The sequence below is a fragment of the Centruroides vittatus genome, unplaced genomic scaffold, assembly GCF_030686945.1.
Source record: "Centruroides vittatus isolate TY-2023 unplaced genomic scaffold, ASM3068694v2 contig_970, whole genome shotgun sequence".
Lineage (NCBI taxonomy): Eukaryota > Metazoa > Arthropoda > Arachnida > Scorpiones > Buthidae > Centruroides > Centruroides vittatus.
In genome coordinates this window covers 775,761-797,689 of record NW_027122643.1, presented here as the reverse complement: position 1 = coordinate 797,689, position 21,929 = coordinate 775,761, and the positions used below count along the sequence as shown (strand labels likewise).

The following is a 21,929-nucleotide window of genomic DNA, read 5'->3' as shown; positions in this document are numbered from 1 at the left end:
ATTTGCAAATGTTTTAACTATTATAAATACTCGTACATTAAATTTTTTCCATTTATATTTTCTCTATATACATTCTAATTATTAAATTAACAATTTATATTAATTAGATAAAAACACAAATATATTTGTTTTTAATAACACTAATGGTTTCAACGAACTAACGAATTCGAAGTGTTCTTCAGGAACAATTTCTTGTTTTATATTTTGTAATTCAATTGACTTTAATTGTTATTAGTATTATATAAATAAATTTTTAAGTATTGTATACATTAATTTTAATTAATTATTGATTACTGTTATAATAATAATAATAATGATGATTTAATTGAATTTAGCTTCAAAATCATACAGAGTATTATGATATAATTTAACAATATCTTCTTGGAATAATTTTATTTTTACGAATATTTTATAAAAATATTTATTATGTTAGATATGTTTAATGTTAGAAATAAGCTAAATATAATGCTTAAACTATACCTATATATAATTTTCAAGATTTTAAATGAAAATTACTTATTCTTTGTCAGTTATTTATTGGAAATGTCACAGCTTCAAAAAACAATGAAAATTATAATATATTGTTCCTGTTAAAGATTTACAATAATTATTCAATATCTTGAATAATTATCCCAAACTCTAATAAACATTTTCAATTTATTATTCACCGCACTTTTGTCAATAATGCCAACAGGGCATGTTAATATTACTAATGTATATTATTTTCCAAGAGTTATGTTAGTATTTGCCATGTATATTTGTTTATCAATGACTACAATAAACGTCACGGAAATTTTACAGAAGTAAACTGAGAATTTAAAGTGATTATTGTAAGGTATCTTTTCAATATGCTATCTTCAGGAAAGCTTCTTGAGAAGTAAAAATATATCCTTAACAAATTTTAATTAAAATTATCCATAAGACAATGAACTTATTTCTTTTGGAAGTTGTAAACTTTTCCAAAGGAAATTTTTAATGTTCTATTACCATATATATTAATATACAGTTGTATCGTACTTCGAATTTAGCGTTCGAACTCTGAAGCGTTTGAAGTTAGAATCGTTTGACGATTAATAAAATATAATTTGTAATAGAAAGTTTATATTTGTTACATTCAAAACCCGTTTTTAGTTAGAACGCGTTTTAACTAGTTGAAACTAGTTTATACTGGATGTCTTTGTTAAAACCCGTTTTGTCTAGTTAAAACTAGTTTTAACTCAAATTCATTTTTGACTAGTAGTAAATTCTAGTTATAAACTAGTTGCAACTAGTTAAAACGCGTTCTAACTAAAAACTGGTTTTGACTGCAACATATAGAGTGATTCGGGGTAAGATGGTAAGCAGGGGAAGATGCCTACTTTTTGATATTTTCAAACGGTGACGTCAGATATTGTCATGTGTTTATATGATGAATCGTTGGGCCAATATTGAGTGCGGAAAGCTGTAGTTGGCGACCGTTACCTCATTTTCTACATCTGAGAAGAATGAAAGCAAGATAAGAACGAAGTTTTTGTTGTGAAATGTTTCTAGAATCATTTTAAAACTAAAAGTTAAAATAGAATTTATTAAAAATTGCGGAATTAATGTGTGATGTAGTTAAGGTTCTAAAGTTTCCATTGTGAGCTACTGCCGATTCCGATCAGACATGCTAGAACACGTACAACGTAGGCATCTTACCCTGACAAATGGAAAAGATGCCACATTTTTCATGGGGTAACATGCCTATTTTTTGTTAATTGAATTCTAATATGCCTATTTTTAATAAATTTTTGTTTTCTCGTTTTATTGCAAGATATGCATAGAAATTATATAAGGACTTCTCAAAGAGATTTTTGGACTGAAAAAAGCTTTCAGCTAGCTATAGAGCACGTTAGAACGGGCGGAAACTTAACAATGCTTATACTGTGCTGTTATACTTACTATGAAGTACTTTGTACTACATATGCAATAACTGAAAATTTGTTTAAGATATTCGAAAAATAATTTTATGCAATTATATTTGTTATCTTACCCTAATGGCATTTGGCATCTCACCCGGATATTTAGGGTGAGATGCCTAAAATGCCAGACAGTAAAAAAGTCGTCATTGCAAACACAATATACAATTATTTTTCATATACTCCAAAGTTTTATTTGAAAAACATGCTCAAGAATATGATATTTTCGTTAGAGGCCTCCAAAACCCAAATTATCGCTATACTTTCCTTTATAAGCATAATGTTAGGCATCTTTCCCCGAATCACTACACATAACTTTATTTCCCCCAAACGTATTTATGTAGCTAAAATTAGTTTTAACTAATGTTAAAAGTTAAAACTAGTTTTATCTAAAATCAAAACATGTACAGCAGTAAATTAACTAGACAAAACCCGTTTTTCTAGTTAAAACTAGAATTTACTGCTAGTCAAAAATGAATTTGAGTTAAAACTAGTTTTAACTAGACAAAACGGGTTTTAACAAAGACATTCAATATTAACTAGTTTCAACTAGTTAAAACGCGTTCTAACTAAAAACGGGTTTTGACTGTAACATATTCATGTAAATCACATTCACTATTATTTACAAGTACTGTGCATTGCTTTCAACGTTATATTTCTGATTTCCTATATTATAATAAAGGACAATCGCAAATATATAATAAACTATTTACGCTCTCCGCTAGAAGTTTAAGTTTAAATTAAAATTTATTTTATACAAGTGTCTACATCACCCAAATAGTCTCTAAATAAATGCCACTGATACCTTTTAAAATAATTGTTCTTAAAATATTAAGTGAGTAGTTAGTGAATAAATATTATTCAAGTCATACTATATAAATGAAACGATTTTCCGAAATACTACGAAAAAAATAAGATATTTGTGTTTGATCCAGTCGATGACAAGATGAATTTCTTATCGTGTAAACAGTGTTTCTTAATTTAGAATGCCTCTTATCTGGGAGTGGAAGACTTCGCAACACTTCTGGGAAATAAATTTTTTATACCATTTTTTTACTTTTTCGTTAAAAAATCAGCCTTTTTTAAAGCGAGAGCTTAATAAAAATGCGCCAATATCCAATTTAAATGTATAATTCTAATGGCTATACATTTTGTTTTTGTTATAAATCTCTGGCCTAAATATAAACATTTATACGTTTTGATATTAATGAATTGTTTGAGGTGAATTTTCACTCTAAATCTGTTAGTTGTATCTAAACCTAGATCAAAATATGTGTGGAAACATGCACAATCTTTCCTTTTCACATAAAAAACAGAACGAACTTTTTCTTGGGGATATAAAAATGCTTCTTAAGAATTCGAGGAATACAGATAGCTGAAAAAATTAAGAATGACTGATTTAAGCTAAGAGAATATGTTTAGTTTCAAGTCCTATCCGAAAAGAATTTTTTTCTTTTAATCCTGATGTATTTTCTTTGGATGAACGTATGATTTATAACCTATACTTTGGATATTTCTGTCTTAATCGTTACTTTTCAGATTATTCTATCGATACCTTTAGAAGCTATGAGAAGATCCAAATAAAATTTGATAATACTCAATTCCAATTACATATTTTTATTTAAATTTAATCTGTCAATGTTGAGTAATATGTACAGAAAAAATCCTAAAAAATAGTTTACTATAATTATTCTTCGTATGTGTAATTTTCATAATTATTATTATTACCACATAACTGAATTATAAATAATTCATTTACAAATAGTAATAATTTTTCTTAATTTTTGTTCTAAAAATTTTTGAGATATTTAGCAGGATATTATCTAATTTTAAAATCAAATTTTCGCTTTAATTTTTTAATTAAAAACACATTTTATATATAAATTTAAACGCTTTCGACCTTTGATATTGCTTCAAATTCTATGACTTGGAATTTACAGTTCCTTCCACACAGAAGCCACATAACTTTACAGTATAAATTTTTATACTGTAAGCAATTTTATACTCATAAATCTTTACTTTTATTCTCAAAAATAAACTGTTTTCATAAGATTGCAAAGAAATTCCCACTTGAAACTTATATAGCCTTTTATAAAGAAAAAAAATATATATATATATAAATATAATATTATTACTACCTATAGGAAATCGAAACTTATCTAAAAACCTGTGAAACAAATTAAATTTTTATGAATTTATTTTTGGTACGATCATAAAAATTAATTATTTTCTAATTACGGAAATATTACATGTTAAATACTCAAATATATGGTAATTTATTTGCATAGTTATTTCTTTTCATTTTTCTTATTACATATTCCCTTTAATTTGGGATATCTGTAGAAATATATCATTCGACTGTATACCTAATTCTATTTAATTGATGATAAAAAATGAATGCTATAGTAAATATATGAAATTTTAATGAATATTTGTCCATAAAAAATAGAGGGGAAATGATTTCAAAAGAGAATAAACAAGCCAATTCTCTATAATGATGGCATTGAGATATACATAATTTATGCAATACAACTTTATTAAATTACTAAAGACTATTAAACGTTAATTCACATTATTGACATTTTAAAAATTAATATTTAATGTTGACCCTTATTATTGATTCTATTTAATTTTAAATAGTTTTATAAATAATTTATCTCGTTCAAAACAACAATAATTAAGTTAAAATAAATGAACATAGAGAAAACCAAGACGAGAATCTGAAACACAGTTTCTGATTTGTTAAAGCCGTTTACAGGCAATTTACTTTAATTGATATATGTAAAAATAATTAGTTTTATCCGTCTGGGAGACAATATAAAAGCTGATTTTAATATTATTTAAATAAATATATTATTATGTTATTTTAAAAGTTGTTCTAATGGATACGATTTTATTGAAAAATTTATTTTATTTTAAAATAGTACTATTTTAAAAGACTCAAAAACACATTTAATCGTTATAATTTATTTTTTTTAACGTTAATATTTGTGTTTTTAATGTGTCGAATTAAGTTATTAAATATAATTACTTATCTAAATGCTTAATTTAGTCAAAAAATTTCGTTTTAATTTAATAATTTTAATATTTTAAATGCATGAACATCTATTTAATACTATTTTTTTACTAATGATGATAATTTAATAATGTATTTTTTAAAAATTATAACTTATACTATGATTTATTATTTTCATCAGTTTTTCATGAAAAGATAAGAAGCGATTTCGACTGATCATCTATAAAGATTTTCCATTTGATGAAATAAGCTTTGGAACAAATGGGTGACAAAATCTTTGTACCACAATTCTTTTTTGCTTTATTCGATTTTTGGATTACTGCATTCTTCTCATTTATTTTGTACTTTCTTATTTCAGCATTTTGTTGAAAAATAATGCGATAAATTATTGTAAATAAGGAAAGTTTATCAATAAATTTAGTATGTTTTAAGAATAAAAGAAACTATAAATATAGTTTCACATATTACAGAGTATTTTTAAACGTATTATACACTTTTTTATACACATAGGTTATATAAAATTTGCTGTAACATTGATATATTTTTATTATTACTAATTTTAAAATGTAATTTTGAATATATAAAAATGCACATTGTTAATTTTTCAATAAAATTGTGATGTATAATAACATTATAGATTCATTTTAAATTATTTTATTTTAATATTTTATTAAAAATTATTGCAGATAAAGTAAATTTATAAATAACGAATGCTTTAATTTATAATAATAGTTTCGTTTATTTTAAAATAAATGAGTATTATTATTTTGAAATGCAAATTTAATGTATAAAAATCTATATTGTTAATTTTTCATAAAACTTATGAAGTATAATAACATTTTAATTTAAATTCCGACAATGGTTTCACGGAACACTTACAACCATTCACTAATTTTACTATAAACCTTTGTAATCTCATTCTGAATACAACATTGAAAACTCTCCTTGCGTGTAATGTAACATCAAATGAGAGAGACATTAAATTACCCATTATAAACAGAAATTTCAATATTAATCTAACTATCACATAGAAAATATATAGATATGAGTATATTTCATTTCAGATAACTAAAAATTTGTTGATTCTTGGAAAATTGGTGTCAAATAACTTTTATCGCCCGTTTCATCTCGACTAAGCGAAATGATGCTTTACAAATATTTGTTCCGACCTTAGCAAATGATATAAATTCCATGTTTGCTTGTCACAGTTATTATGACATTTATGTCTATTTTTACTTTATGATGTTCATTTTTAATCTGTATTTGAATAATATTATAAATGTAATGTTTATTTAATATTCTAATTTAATAAACTTAAAATAAATTATTACTTCTTTGAAGTTTTGAGAATTTGTCTATAAATAAATATACAGTACAGTCAAACCTGTATTATGCGCTCAAAAAAATAGTGTAAGTTAATAGTAAACTATATATATATATATATATATATATATATATATATATTTATTTATTTATTTATTTATTTTTATTCAACAGACTGAATAAAAGAAGATATACATATAGATACAAGTATATTGGACAGAATTCATCATTCTGTCTTCAATGTTGAATCGATCTACTTCTCCAGTTGATATACTTATCCAAATCGTTATCTAAGCGGATTTATTCCTTGTTTTGTACAATATATTTTATCATATGTCTGTTTATTGGGAAGTTTTTCTGGGTTATACATCGCCACTTGTTTTAAAATTAAAGCAGTTTATTTACTCCACTCGCCCTTAAAATTCATTTTCTACGATGACGATTCATCTCCGTGCTACTACATCTTAGTTAATAATGAGTTTCTTCGCTATTTATTGTAAAAGACTGGCGATTAACCTCACTAAACCTTAAACGAATCTACATATCACCATTTGTTAGCAAGATTTAAAACAGTTTAGACACTCTAGATGACCTTCTTTCATTCATCTTTACTCCAATTGTAAAACCAGCTGCTTGAAGGCAGCCGAGAAAGCTTGAAGGAATCCATTGAGTTTTAGTCAATAAAAATTTCCTTTTAGAGCAAGTTTCATTATTTATCCTCTCACAATCTATGAGTAACTGTAAAGTGCTTTCGTTGAGAGTAATTATGCATCATTAACCTGTTGCATTAAAACGCATTTACAATTTTCCTCACGTATAACAGCATCCCAAGACAGCTGTTCTTATAAGGCGATGATCATTAATATAAACCCTCTGATTTATCTTAATGATTATGAGCATTGACCTAGAAGAATGGATCGTTTTCGGACAATTGCGCGAGCGTGATCATCTTCATGAAATATGATCTGTATCTTTCTTCGATAATCAGACTCCTATCAATAGTTAGCAAAAGCATCTTCTCTATTTTTATAATCAAAGAAAGAACTGTATAGTGAAATTTACCGTTGGATAGCTTCGAAGCACACGACTGTCATTAAGTACATTTATCGTACCTTGATTATTTGAAAATAATGTCTTTCGATCTTAATGCCAATTCTCACGAAAGTATATTTCTTTGGTAAAGGTAGTTTACACAGTATTTTTTTATCTACACGATCGGATTTTCCATGTTCTTCGACCTATAATTTTATAAAGATTTCGTGCAAACAGTTTGTAAATCTTTATAGTAATTCAGCTCATGATCATCAATGCTAATGCTTCAAACTCAACAATTTTTAAGTTTATTTTATTTTATTTTATTTTAAAAAAGAAATTATGGAGAAACTCTCTTAACGACTTTCCTTTTAAATAATCTTGATTCTTGAGAAATATTTTTGTTTGGTAAGAAAATCAATATATTCCCATATTGTTATTACACATATATAAACAGATACATAAGTGAAACTCACATGTATTCCATAATCTATTTACTGCTTAATAAAGTTAGAAACTTACAAGTTTATATACCAAATATAAATTTCTTAAATTATTATTTACAAAATAAAAATTTAGATATATATATAAATCTGGAAAAATACAATAAAAATTCATTATTAAAGTCATTTAAATAATTTCAAGTTTAATCATTATAAACTAATCGATAAAAATATTTGTTCTGTGTAATGGTTTAAATAATAATAATAATAAACAATTTAAAATGACTTAATTTCATTAAAAATAATTATTTGTAAATTTGTCATGAGTAATAATTTCTTTTTAATTGCAATTTATTTGCGATATAATCTCTGATTAATTTAACGCAATGAAGTATTAATTTTGAATAAAGTGTATTATTTAGTAAATAACATTAATATTGTTTTAACTTTTACAATTGTAATTATAACTTTTAAAGAATTTTTAAATTCTTGACATTAGTGTGTTAGTCTATATATTTAAAGAAATTCTGCTGCTAAGAATACATAATTGTCATAATACAATAGATAATAAAAATTTGAAGAAGATTTTGTATTTTAACTAACACTAATTTGTTGATTTCATTTTGAAAATTTGATAAAATAATAGTAATTTCATTTACAACAAAAGTAATAAATAAATTATTTTTCCCGATTTATCGAAATACACTGCAAAAAAAAACGCCTAATTAAATCGAAATTATGGTGCAAAACGTAATGTTACAATATCAATGGATATTGTAAAATACACAGTAGCCCAAAAGTTACTTAATCATTGCAAAGACTAAATTTTTTGTTTGATGTATGGTACTTTATTATTCATATACTTTGCAAAAATTGTTCGAAATGAGATCATTCTTTCTCAATACACAAATTACAACGCCTTGACACACTTTCACAAATTAGCAACTTTCTTCCAAAAATTGTTGAATTGTTTGAAAACACAGATTTATAGTTATAAATTGACGAAACCATATCTCGAGACATAATTCTTTAATTTCTTTTTTGAAAAATAAGAGTTAGTTGACTTATATTAATATATTAAATTCAATGAATCTATTTAGGTCTAGTATATTCCGATACTAATAAAACTAATATCAAACCTTTATTAGTTGTAGAGGTTATAGTAACATCGTCACCCCTTGTCCATGATTCAAAAAATACATAATCTCGGACGAAAGTAGGAACGTGACATCGCAGGACGGCAGTGTTACCTTTAATCACAAATTCATCATAAACTTGAGCTTTATATTGTTGAGGAACAACTAGAAAGAGAAAGAAAATATCATAAGTTTTTACTTTTTATCTCGTTAATACATTTAAAATTATTTCAAATATATATATATATTTTTAAAATTGTGCTCTCTTAGTGCCCTTTTTTCAAATCAATTGTGGGTTCGGCCATACCCACAATGGCGGCCGGGTGGTGAAGGGTGAGACACAACATATCCGGAATTTATCGCTCATGAGAAATTCCTGTGGTGCTCGCTGGTTTCGATCTCGGGTACCCCAGAGCGGAAGATTGATTGACGCACTGACCACCTCGGCCATCCGGCCGTCAAATTAAGTAGGTTAAAATAAGCAAGTTACATTAACAATAATTTAAATTTAAAAAAAAAAAATAGATAATTCAACATAATAACATTTCTATCCATAACTGTAATAAAGTACTATTAAACAATTTTTTCCTCTAAAAATAATAATTTATATATAAAAATTTTGTTGAATATTCTATTTCTGACTTGTCGTAAATTATTATACATGTTTTTGATTCCGATTTTTACTGCAAAAAGAATAAAATAATAAGTGTACTACCGAGAATCAGTGAAAGATATTTTATCCTTGAGGCGTTTTAACTCCTCGCAATAAAAACAAGTCGAAATAGCGAAAATTTTACAGAAAATATAAAAATAGAATCTGATTAAATATTTATATTCAACCTTTTAAAAATCTTTTTACGCAAGTCTCAATTAGAAAAATTCCTTTAATAATCACAGAAAAAAAATAATGAAAATAATTTTTCCTCAAATAGAACAACTTGCACTTCATTATCCTTATTAAAAATGTCATTAAATTTAACATTCTAGCTTGTCATTTGGAATTATTTTTTAAACATATAATATTTTATTGATTACTTTCAATTATTATTTTTTTTATTTTTTTTAAATTTTATACATTTATTTGTTATAAAAGACTTAATGTTATGTAGTAGAATATAATAATAAAATGTTATAAGATTCTTTAGTTTGAAACGATATAAAATATTTTAAAGTGTGTTTTAATAGTTATTTTTATTATTTAAAACTTATTAAATAATAAAAGTTAATAAGAAATACTGATATTTACTCAGGCGAATTTTTGTCATTCATGTTCCTGTTTGCTTCTGAGCTTATGAACAATGAATGTGATAATCACTAATTAAACTTAAATTTCCTTTTCTTATAATTATGTAAAATTTACTTTAATTTATAAATGAATTTTATTAGTTAAATTTTCTTGAATTTGAGTCATGATAAAAAAAGACAAATAGATGTTAAGGAATATTTTGCTTCAGACTCTATGGATTATTTTGCATAAACATGATTTTAAAATGTACCTGAAATGGTAAATTTTTCAATAAACGTAAACTTGTGAAGAAAAGTGAATAAGTGGCAATCCTCAAGACCTTATTTTCTGCCTATAATCATCAATTCTTGAATGTTTTTTATTTTTTAATGTAAAGTTTTGTAAAGTTTTGTGAAGTTTTTAAGTATTAACCGTATTAATTCTGATAAATATATACATTTTTCTAACATTCTTTCTCTATCTGTTTTTCCTTTTGTCTGAATGATTACTCACTTACACTCACAAGTTAACATTTAATGCAAATCTACGCTTACAATAAACACTAACTTATAAATATAAATATAAAGTAGGCTCTGTATAGGCTTATATAACTGTAATTAAATAAATGATAATGCAACACTATGGCAACATTTAATTAAAAAATTGTTGCGATGGTTTACATCATACCTTAGAATTTTCCATTGTAAAACCGAATCTATATTTTTAATATAAATTTACAATGAAATACTTTAACTCTATACTTACCATAATATATTCAGTACATAATTGAAAGTAGTTTATAATAAAAATTTCCAAATACAAATTCTGATAATATAAAATACCATTAATATAAAAACAATACAAAATGTCTTTTATTTTAACTAGCCACTTAAGCAGAAAAAAAAATATTAAATTCGCATAAAAACAGTTATCATTTCAAAATACTAATTAAAAGTTTAATTTTAGTTTCTAAATTAAAAAAAAACTGCATAAGTATTCCATAAACAATGCTCCTCGATTCTTAATATAAGAAAATCGATGCAATTACAATTTTTTAACGTTAACAACGTCATTTAATAACTTTTATGACTGAAGTAAATTAAATTTATTAAATATCGATTAATTCAAGAAATTTTAATTTACAATTACGTCACTAATCGCTCGCATGTTTCAAAGTGACGTATAGATCGCTATCCATTTCCTATTAGTAAATTTAATTTTTTTAAGAATTTTTTTCCTGAATAATTAATTTCATACCTAAGTCACTAGAAACGTGAGTATGTTGTTTAATTAAACAATCTCATTTTCTTAATGCTCTAGTAATAAAATGACTTTACTCTATGCTAATTGTTTAATTAATTCTATTAATCAGTCTCCTTCATCATTAATTTCTTTAGGATTAATATAATCTCTCTTAAGGATAGTTTTCATATTTGCATAATTATCTAAGATCTAAACCGCAATAATGAATTATTTAACAAATATAGTATATAATAAACCATCTATTCTATGCCACATATTGCATATGCATAATTATATTAGTATTTTAATTATAAACTAAAATGCAATTAAGCTCTTCAAACGACTGTTAAAGTAAAAGATTTATGATGGTTTTCTACGGTCTTATTTTCAACAATTGATGAGAAAACGAGAGATAGAGAGAGTTAATCATGTTGAAGCCATCAGAAAGTTAACTGAATTTATCTGTTTAAACGTCAAATTACTATTCAGTTGAATAGAATAATACAACAAGCCGAACGATCTCAATCCCATCATCCAGAATATTGTCTGAAGCAACAGAGAAAGATTAGAAAGATGTCAAAATGACAAAGTCCGGTAAGGATGTCGTGATCGAGAAAAGGGAAAATTTTCTGAGAATTACGTTGGAAGATAGGAGAATTTATTTTCTCACGACAACATTACATTAAGACTGAACGTAATTACAACGAACGTAGAAATTGATGTGCTTTAGCTAGAACGTAGCTATGTCGTGTTTGTCGTGTCCAGACATCAGCTGTGCCATTCTTCCAGCCATTAACTTGTCATCTAGCAGAATTTATTCCATTCAACGCCGGAAGTTGGGTGGAGGTGTGGCACGCGTTCCAGCTGTCACCATAACCTCATCTGGAGAATAGCTCCACGAAATTGTATGCTGTCTTATTTGATAGGGTTTTGAGAATGAAATTCTGTCAAAGGCGACAATGACTGAGTTGCAAGATTGCTTTTTTCTTCTTCTTCTTCTCTTTTTCTGTTGTTCTTTTGTGTTTTCTTTTGTTTCGTGTTTAGTTATTAATATATAACTTTATACACGATATTTACTGCACGCAAACTGCAATAAGGCAAATTTAATTAACGTATAAGGCAAATTTTATCACATTTGTATAAGAAACCTAATAACGGTATAAAATTGTGACGATTATAACGATTATTCATTAAATATTTATTTAAAAAATGCTGTTAATTGAATAAAGGCAAGTGTAGCGCGATAAATTACTTACTTTGGAAAAAAAATGAATAATACATCAAAGGAAATTTGATTTTTAAGTAAAAAGCCTACTTATGATAAGTATCGCAGATCTTGTTTCTACAGAGCATTTGAAAATAAAGCATAATTTGATACAAAATGTAGGAAAATTACTCTGTAACATCATTTTAAACTTGAGCTCTCGTTATTGAATTTTTTTTATATTGCGACATTATTTTTTAAAAAATCAAAAAAAACTGTCTTTTTTTCTAAAAGAAATTTTATTAAAATACTTTTCTTAAGAAAATATATTTGAAAAAGTTTCTTTTAAGAACTATGATAGGTCGATGTTATTTTTTATATCGATATACAAGTTACCAATGTTATACAAGAGAGTTACAGTATAAACATTTGACAGTATGACAGATTTATTCTTTACAAATGCTGATACGCGTCTTGCATGTTTCGCCATTTTTGCAGGTCTTTCGTAGTAAACATCCTCTACCTGACATGGCTCCAGAGATGAAATATGAAACGTCTATGCCTTAGTCATTGCATTGGTCCATTATATATATATATATATATATTGAAATTATTCAATTATATATATATATAAACTTCAATAAAAATATACTTTTCTCTTTACTTGTATTTTTGTACTCTTTACTTGTACTGTTATCTTTACAATAATTGTACAGTATAGTACAAGTATGACTTTTAGACACAAGCTGATAGATGAAGTTTACAGTTTAAACATGATATAATTTTGTTTTAAATGTAAATTATCAAGTTTATATCATTTAATATATATATTATTTTCTTCTAAACACTAAAGGATTTAAATTTGATAATTTATATTGTTCGGATTCTTAAATTTTCTTTTTAAAAAGTAAAAGAGAAGCCGTAAAATGTACACAATTATATAAATATTAAAAACTGAAATATTTTATTAATATCGCTAGCAGAGTATTGAATTTTGCTTTTGTTCTAACACAATTTTCAATTATAGATCGTTCAATACAAGTAAGTTTATTCTTCTAGCGAAAGAACGACTCAATTCAGGTTTAGTTACAGAACAATAATTGTTCTACACTTCCGATCAATGGAGCGATTTAAGAACTTATCTCAAGACAGAAGTCTTGCTGTATATCTTTGTCATCACACGGTCTATTACAAACAACATATCAAAATATTCCTTACTGGAATAGGTACAGAAAAATAACAAGTTGAAAAAATATCGAGAAACTCTGCTCTTCGCAGAGTTAATGCTAAAAACTGCAGATAATAAGCACAGTCATCTCAAATTTTTTAATATTTTCTAATATTTTTCAAAATCTGTGTGAAAAACAACAGAACTGAACATAACAAAAAAGAAATAAGTTTCTTGTATAGACAATACATACAAAATGTGTCTATACAATCTGTCCTTTCCCACGCAAACGAAAGATAAGTATGGGGGATTAGTATGAATTGTCCATACAAGAAATTTATTTCTTTATTGTAATTAAATCGTCATGGCCTAATTTTAGAAATTAGAACTGAACATAATTTAAATGTTAACGTTATCATAAAAAATGATTTCTATTATAAAAACTGAAGAACATACGAGTTATTTTATGAAAATCTCCGAACGTATTTCAGAAATTATTAAAATAAAAATTTATTTCTATTTAGAGTTTCTTAAATAATAAAAACGATCCTTTAAAACATTCTTCGACAATTTAATTATAATTAATACTGCCTATCTGAATTCATATGTTTAAACTTTGTTTCTCGTATCATGTCTTTATTTAATTTGTAAATTAAATAAAATTATATTAATAATTTGATTGAAAGATTTATGAAGTTAACTCTCTTATTAATTAATTATTTAACCTCATTCTAATTCCTTCATCTTTTATAGCCTATTATAATAATCTTATTGCATATAAAGCAACATTTTATAGCTGGATTGTAAATTTTACAGAATTTGACACGTCAAAATTACAGTAGACTTGAAAATAAATTTATAGATCTTAGTTTATATAACAATACGCTTCAAACTAACTTAATTAAGTTATATTTTACAACAGAAACAATGACCATATGCTGACTTTTTTTTAATTTACATAATAACTTATTCAAAAGGAACTTAAATAGGTTTTTACTTAATACGTTTTAGATAATTCGATTAAATTCTGGAAGATAATGAGAAATTAAAGAAATATGCAAATTTACTTCGTTTATTTTGATATTATAACTTATTTAAATATATTTTTTCTTTACATTTTTTTCTTGTTTTCATGCATTTCTCTAATGAACAGACTTAAAGTTTCGATTTATTTAGTCAATTTAGTTATAGAACATAAAATGAATTCAATAATTTTATGATATATGAATCATGTTATCTGATATATACGTTGTTTATCCATTTGGAAAGACGTGGTCTTAATGTATTTTGAACGGTATTATTTAAATAGAAAAGATTAAAATGAAAAACTAATTTAAAAACTCTTTGAATTTAACTTCATTGAAAATATACGCAGGTCAAACTCTTTAAAAATATATAAAGTAAACAATTATATGTACTGTAAACATTTGTTTATGCAAGTAAACATAGCGTTGTAAATTCATATAATTTTTAAAATTTAATTTAGGTAGCTATCACGAAAACAAAGTACAGTGTATTTATATTTGTATTCAGTAAAGGATTCTTCTTCGTTGACTTAAAAAAAAGAAGAATTCTTATTAAACTTGAGTATAGTCATTAAAAAATCATTAAATTAACTGAATAAATTATCACTAGCCTTAAAAGAATTTTTTTCCTAATTACTTTTGAATTCATTTAAGTTATATGATACATAATATTAATTAAAGTTCTCAAATAATAAGATTTTTCTCGAGGTTTTCATTAAAATGATAAGTGTTGCAGATAAAATCAAATAAATGTCTATAATTAACAGTCTAGTTTCTTATAAAGCTTAACGTGTTAAGATTTACAGATCAACAATAGTTCTTAATTAAAGAATTCAGTAACAAGAACTATTTGATACTAATCAAGTTAAATATTGAAAAAAAAAGCAGTTAATTATGCAAAAGAATAATTTTAAAAATAATAATAATAAAAAAAGTCCTTTGAACTTAAAAATTTTTAGGGTAGAAGAAATGGAAATATTTGAAAATTTATGGCTCTGAAAGTCTTTAGTCTTAAACATTAACTATTACAAATTGATGCTATAAATAATGTTTGTAAAAAAAAAGTAAAAAAGATACTTTTCCTTGTTATTATAGAGACTTTTAAATGTCAAACAATTTAAATTTATAAAAGCAAAGATGTAAAAATGTTTATAGAAAATAATATCAATATTAACACACTTATATTCTTAACACAAGAACAATAATTATTCAATAATAATATACTTTATTATAGAAATTTCTATTTGAATAAATAATAAATTTTTATAAAATTTTATTCAAAAATCAATAATTTTATAATTTATATCATAGATTTTATTATTGTTATTACGTAATTTAATTGTAATATTATTTTACATATAAAACAAATAATTAAAGTATAAAAATTTTTAACAAATATGTACAATATTCATGTAAAAAAATAGCATAAAGTTTTAAATGATGTTTTCAAATATTTTAAATTTACTATTTTGACATTTTATCGTCTATTTTTGTTATTTCTTTAAAATTTTTCTTTTTCGAAATTGAATATTTACTAAAACTCTTTTTTTACTTCAATTTTCTATAGTACTCTGCATAATGAAATAACTTTACACCAATATTTTTATTTTTAGTTATCAAAATATACCAAAACGAAAAGTTAAAAGGATGAAAACTTTTGAGATCTTGAAAAAAAAAAGAGAGAGAGAGAGAGAAAATTTATGCAATATTCCCGAATTTGTTCAGGAGAAGAAAAACTTTCCTTTCAATATTATTAATCCTTGTATGTTAGATTATTATTCAATGTATAAAACAAACAGATGACTATGAAAATTCGATTTGATTTTCTATTTTAGAAAGTGCAACAACCTTACATGATAATAGACCTTTTGCAAAGTGCTTCTTGAGAATCTGTAGAAGACCGTTCTATTAACACTAAGGATGAGTTCGCGTGATGTGCACAAAGATATTTTACACTTTAATGAGTAGATTTCGTGTACAGAGTCGAAAATTAGACACGTTGAAGATTCTATAGTGCGTAATATGGAAATTAATGGAATCTATAACAAAATGTAATATCGATTACACAGTTTTTCACGCTATTTTATTTTATTTTTTGTTTTCCAAGATATTTATCCACTTTAAATTTCTTTGATCTTCATGCTTAACAAGATTTATCCATTTCTGAATACAAATTTCTGAAGAATATTCTTAGCATTTAAATAATGAATTATATATTTTGGAAAGAAAAAAAATTAGGTAACCTATATATATATATTTGTAGATACTTTCTGGAAAAATTATTCAATTTTTAAAATAAAAGCAAGTCATCATATTAATGGAAGATTGGAGAAAATGCAAGCGAATAAAAAACAATGAAAAAAATAGCATTTTTATGTCTCGAGTGACATATCAAAAGGTAAAAGTGCATTATGAAGGCACCCCAGAGATAATATTGAGATCATTACGAAATGGATCCGGGGCTTTGCTACTGGCAGTGATTATGTATAAGAAAACCAAAATGTTAAGATAACATCCACCCTAAGGAAAGACACGTCAGCAGAGTGGACAGGTCAAGTTGACAGTTTCTTTCTTATTTCTCTTACCACATGGCGCCAGATGTTCCTCGATTTCTTTTCCAACAAATACTTCAGCTTCAAGAAAAGAAAAAAAAAACAGTTTCTTACGAAAGAAATTTTAAACATTATGACATTTCAAACAATTTAATTTTTTAGATTAGAATAATTTTATTCGAGGGAAAAAAATAATAATCACCTTTAGTCATTTAAGATAAAAGTATATCAGAAAACTTTTTCATTAAAACACAACACAAAGCTATTTCTTTATTTTATCGATTTTTTTTCGCTTCCTGATATGTATGGAAATCATCACATAATATATAATTCATATAATGTATTCTAGAAAACGAAAAGTAATACGCCAAATCTTGTGGATAAACTTTCATTATCGAAAACCAATATTGAAGTGTGCTTTTGGCAGGAATCAAGCAATATAACAGAAGAAATGAGTTTTAGAAAAATGAAGAAAATAGAGTGGAAATAAAAACTACTTTTTCCTATCAAGTAAAATTGTTTCAATAAGAACTTTTCGGTTTCGTATTGCAAATGCCAGCTATTTCTCTACTACATAACTGTTATCTTGCTAGATTTCAACCGCTTTGAAATATTTAAGGTTAGAAGACTGCAGTCAGTTTTGGCTTGTCCAAAGCTTTTAATGGCCACCTTAACCCAATTACCACACTATCAAGACGTGCTACCAGAAATGATGAGATAATGTAAGTGTTGTTTTTTTTTGTTATGGATGGCGATTCTACTGTATTTGATGTATTTTAAGTAGAATCCAATATTGAAGTTTGTTATTTTTGAAATGCATGAAATCCGAGTTTTAAATTTAATGAGCTGTAGTCATAGTAAAATTTTCTTTCTTTTTATATTTCTATTATTTAAAAAGAATACAGTTCAAAATTTATTCTTTTATCTTACTCTTCAAAAAAATAAAATAAAATTGCTTTTGAGGAAACAATTTTTCGATAACTCAGGGAAAAAAGAAGAGAGAAAAAAACGAATGCATCCTTAAAAAATGGTAAGTCATCTCATTCTATTCCATTATTGTATAAAGTTTTGTGGTATTCAAAAAAATCTTTTTTTAACTTTCAAAGAATATGATGATAATAATAATAATTTCTAATATTTTTGATTTTTTAATAAAATTTCATTATTTAAATATCGAAAATAAAGAAAGTAATGTATCTGTAATTTTCATAAAATGCATATTTTTTTTGTTTTAAAAAATAAACAACTGCAACTTTGTAATTTAAAACCCTTGTAATTTTATATTTTAAAAATATAATCTTTATAACGAAAACTACGTTAAATTTTCAAACAATTAAAGTTTAATATATGAAAATTTATTGTGGTTTAATAAGAAACTTTAAACAATATCATATTACTTGACGTTGTAAACTGAGATGCGCTTCATTTTATTACTTTAGGGTTTAATAATATAAAAATATATTTTTAAAAGATTTATAATTTTAATTTAAAAAAATATATAATACAGAATAATTAAATATAATAAACCAAATATAAATGCAAGTTTATATATAATTAAAGAACAACATTTTAAATGTTTAAATATTATATACTGTATTATTAAAACAATTTTTATTAAAAAATGAATAATTTTATATAAATATAATAAAAAATTTTGTTAAAATATATGTTAAACAACTTTAAATTATTCAAATACTAGTTTTCAGATAAAATTAATTATTGAATTTTTAATATTGAATAAAATCTATTGTATATAAAATTTTAACGAATTTACTGGCTATTACAACTAAAAATAATTTTTAAAAAATTTTTTCTTATAAGTTATAAGCTTAATTTAATCACGAAATATATTTAATTACTTTTCAGCTTATTATTGCAAATGAAAATAGGGAAAATTTCAAAAAAAAAAAAATTCATTAAAAATAGAAGACAATTTTCTTTGTATTATTTAAGTATTAAAGATTGAAATTAGAATGGAATCACGTATTCTTTTGGAGATAACTCAGTGGATGAGACTTTATACTTTCAAAACTCGAACTACACATATAAAATGATCACTCAACCATTACAGCTTTTATAGTCAAGAAATAACGAGTTTTCGCTGTTAAGAAGGTAAGACGGCTTTGTTATACAATAAAAATAAATAACTTATGTTAAAAAATCATTATTCTTAGTTTAATATTGCTTGTTTTTTAAAATATATTACACGATTCCTGTAAAATTACACGAAATTGAGAAGAAGTGTTTTTGTTTTCAAAAATTTTGAAAGTAAAATTTTTAAAACTTTCTAAATTTATTTAAAATTAAATTCTTAAAAAATGGTTTATTTTTAAAGATCATTTACATATTCCAATATATTTTCTGTATTAATTTTAATAATGAAATCATCTTTAAATTATTGAAAAGTTAATTATTTTCATCCTGTACATTTTAATAAATTTATACTGATTTAATTTAGTATATAAATGTATATAATTTAATTTAATTACCTTTATATTTTTATTAATTAATTTATATTTAATTTAAGAAAATTTAATTAATATTTTCATATTTTAGATTATTCTCCTCATTTCATTACATTCGATTCATGATTATGAATCATTATTTTATAATTATTTACAATATTATAATGAATTAAACTTTAATTTGACAGTAAGAGCAGATTAAAACTTTTGCTTCATTCATTTTATATGTAAACGTAAATATATTTCTATAAGTTATTTTAATAAAAAGTATAAAAATCGCTCTAAACTTTCTTATGAGAGTTATTATCTCTTATGAGAAAGTCTGGACAATTTCTGTTATAATAACGTCGAATTCCCAAATCTCAGCTCAGTAGCTGGAGTATGAAATGCAAGATAATAGTTGTAAAGAACGTCTCTTCTGATCAAAGTTCTGCCTAGCTCAACTGGTAAAGATGCTACAGACTTTAAGAGCACAAGAACCAAATATATTTCTTCTTTACTAGAAACTCTCCTATATAGAATAAAATATATTACTAGATACATAACACTAAAGCATTTTGAAATATTCTTTACATAGGAATGTATAAACATCCTTTTGTAAATCAGATTTTACACGTTTGTTCAATTTATAATTTAATTTTTATAAAATAAAATTAATGAATTCTTTTTATTTCATCTAAGTTTTATTTAGTAATTTAATCCAAAATTTAAATTAATTTTTTATTTCAAGAAAATATTTCTTTATAAAATTTCATTCAAACTACTTGAAGAAAATTTCATAAAATTTCTTTTTAATTGATTCTTATAAGTACGAATAACAGGATCCAATAATAAAAATGAAAAAAAAAAAATTCTGAAGTTTCAATGGTTGTTAAATCAAGATTCTCACGCAATACGAAGATTCCATATGAGAATTGCATCAATATTACTTTTCTGTAATTAACTTATAGATTACAGAGTAAATTGGAATATTTAATTTAATTCACCAATTTACTGGAGTATTTATTAGTTGTCATTTTTTAAAATTTTATGCGGTTCTTCCTTGTTAAAGTATAAAATTTAATATAGTTTATTCGACTTAAATTCTTATACCAAACATCTACATAAGATTTTTAATTATCAAAAGATTATGAAGAATTAATAAAAATTTTATTTTAAAATAATTACGACTAATTCTAGACGCAAATTCTACTCATTTTTCACATTTATATTTAAAAAATTAAATTGATGATACGTTATATATTCACTTACTAAAATGCATAATTTAAAATAAGATCCAAAAATAATTTTATCGTAATATTTCTTATATATTTATCGATTATTTTCAACGTAAACTTTTCATATTTACATAAAATAATATAATGTATATATATATACATATATAATTTCTGTAAAATAAAGATATATATTTTTCCAAAATTAAATGCTTTTTTAAGGACTTTTCTAAAATATTTAAAAATAATAAACGTATAGCGTGTGTCCAATGAACTTAAATTTCCAATATATATGTGGATATTACATTCCAATTAGGCTTCATTAATTACTAATGATAGAAACTCAGACAAAAAAAATCAAGGGAATCTTAAACAAATGATTCTATCCTTTAATATACATGTTAAATTTATTGATTTAAATGTAGACTAAATTAAAATACAGTTTCATAAAAATAACATTATTTGCAGCTTAGATTATAGCAGTTTGCTTTTTTGGATAAATACTTATATACTATAGAAGATGAAATTATCTGTATAAATTTATTACATTTATATTCTTTACAACATTTTACATCACACACACAAATATTCCTACATTCTCATTGCATATTTCACATTTTTTTGTGATAGTAAATATTAAAAAATGCAATTTTATAATTAATATATTTTCATGTATTAATTATAAAATTTCCTGCTGACATAATTGTTACGAAACTACAGTAAACTCTCGCTAATTTTTTCCGAAACGATAATTTAAAATTTCTTGACAATAGAAAAATTATAATTAACGAGTGTTTTCGACATCCAAAAGTCTTTGCAATACCGCGCATTATATTACTGTAGTCGGTTAGTTACTAATGACTGTATACTGTATAGTCATGAAATTTTTTGAGCTTCTTCCCTGTGATAATAAATTCAGCAGTATAATTTCTGCACAGAGCTGATCG

At 24.2% G+C, this 21,929-nt stretch overlaps 1 protein-coding gene across 2 annotated transcripts in view; it reads right to left on the bottom strand.

Annotated features, from left to right (window-relative positions):
* Positions 1-21,929, bottom strand: part of LOC136985434 (cell adhesion molecule Dscam1-like) — a 216,609-nt gene that overhangs the window by 149,589 nt on the left and 45,091 nt on the right. For both annotated transcript variants that reach the window (XM_067282718.1, XM_067282717.1), the window contains exon 3: positions 8,891-9,052. In XM_067282718.1, coding sequence (XP_067138819.1) covers positions 8,891-9,052 — 162 coding nt within the window. The remainder of the gene's footprint in view (positions 1-8,890; positions 9,053-21,929) is intronic.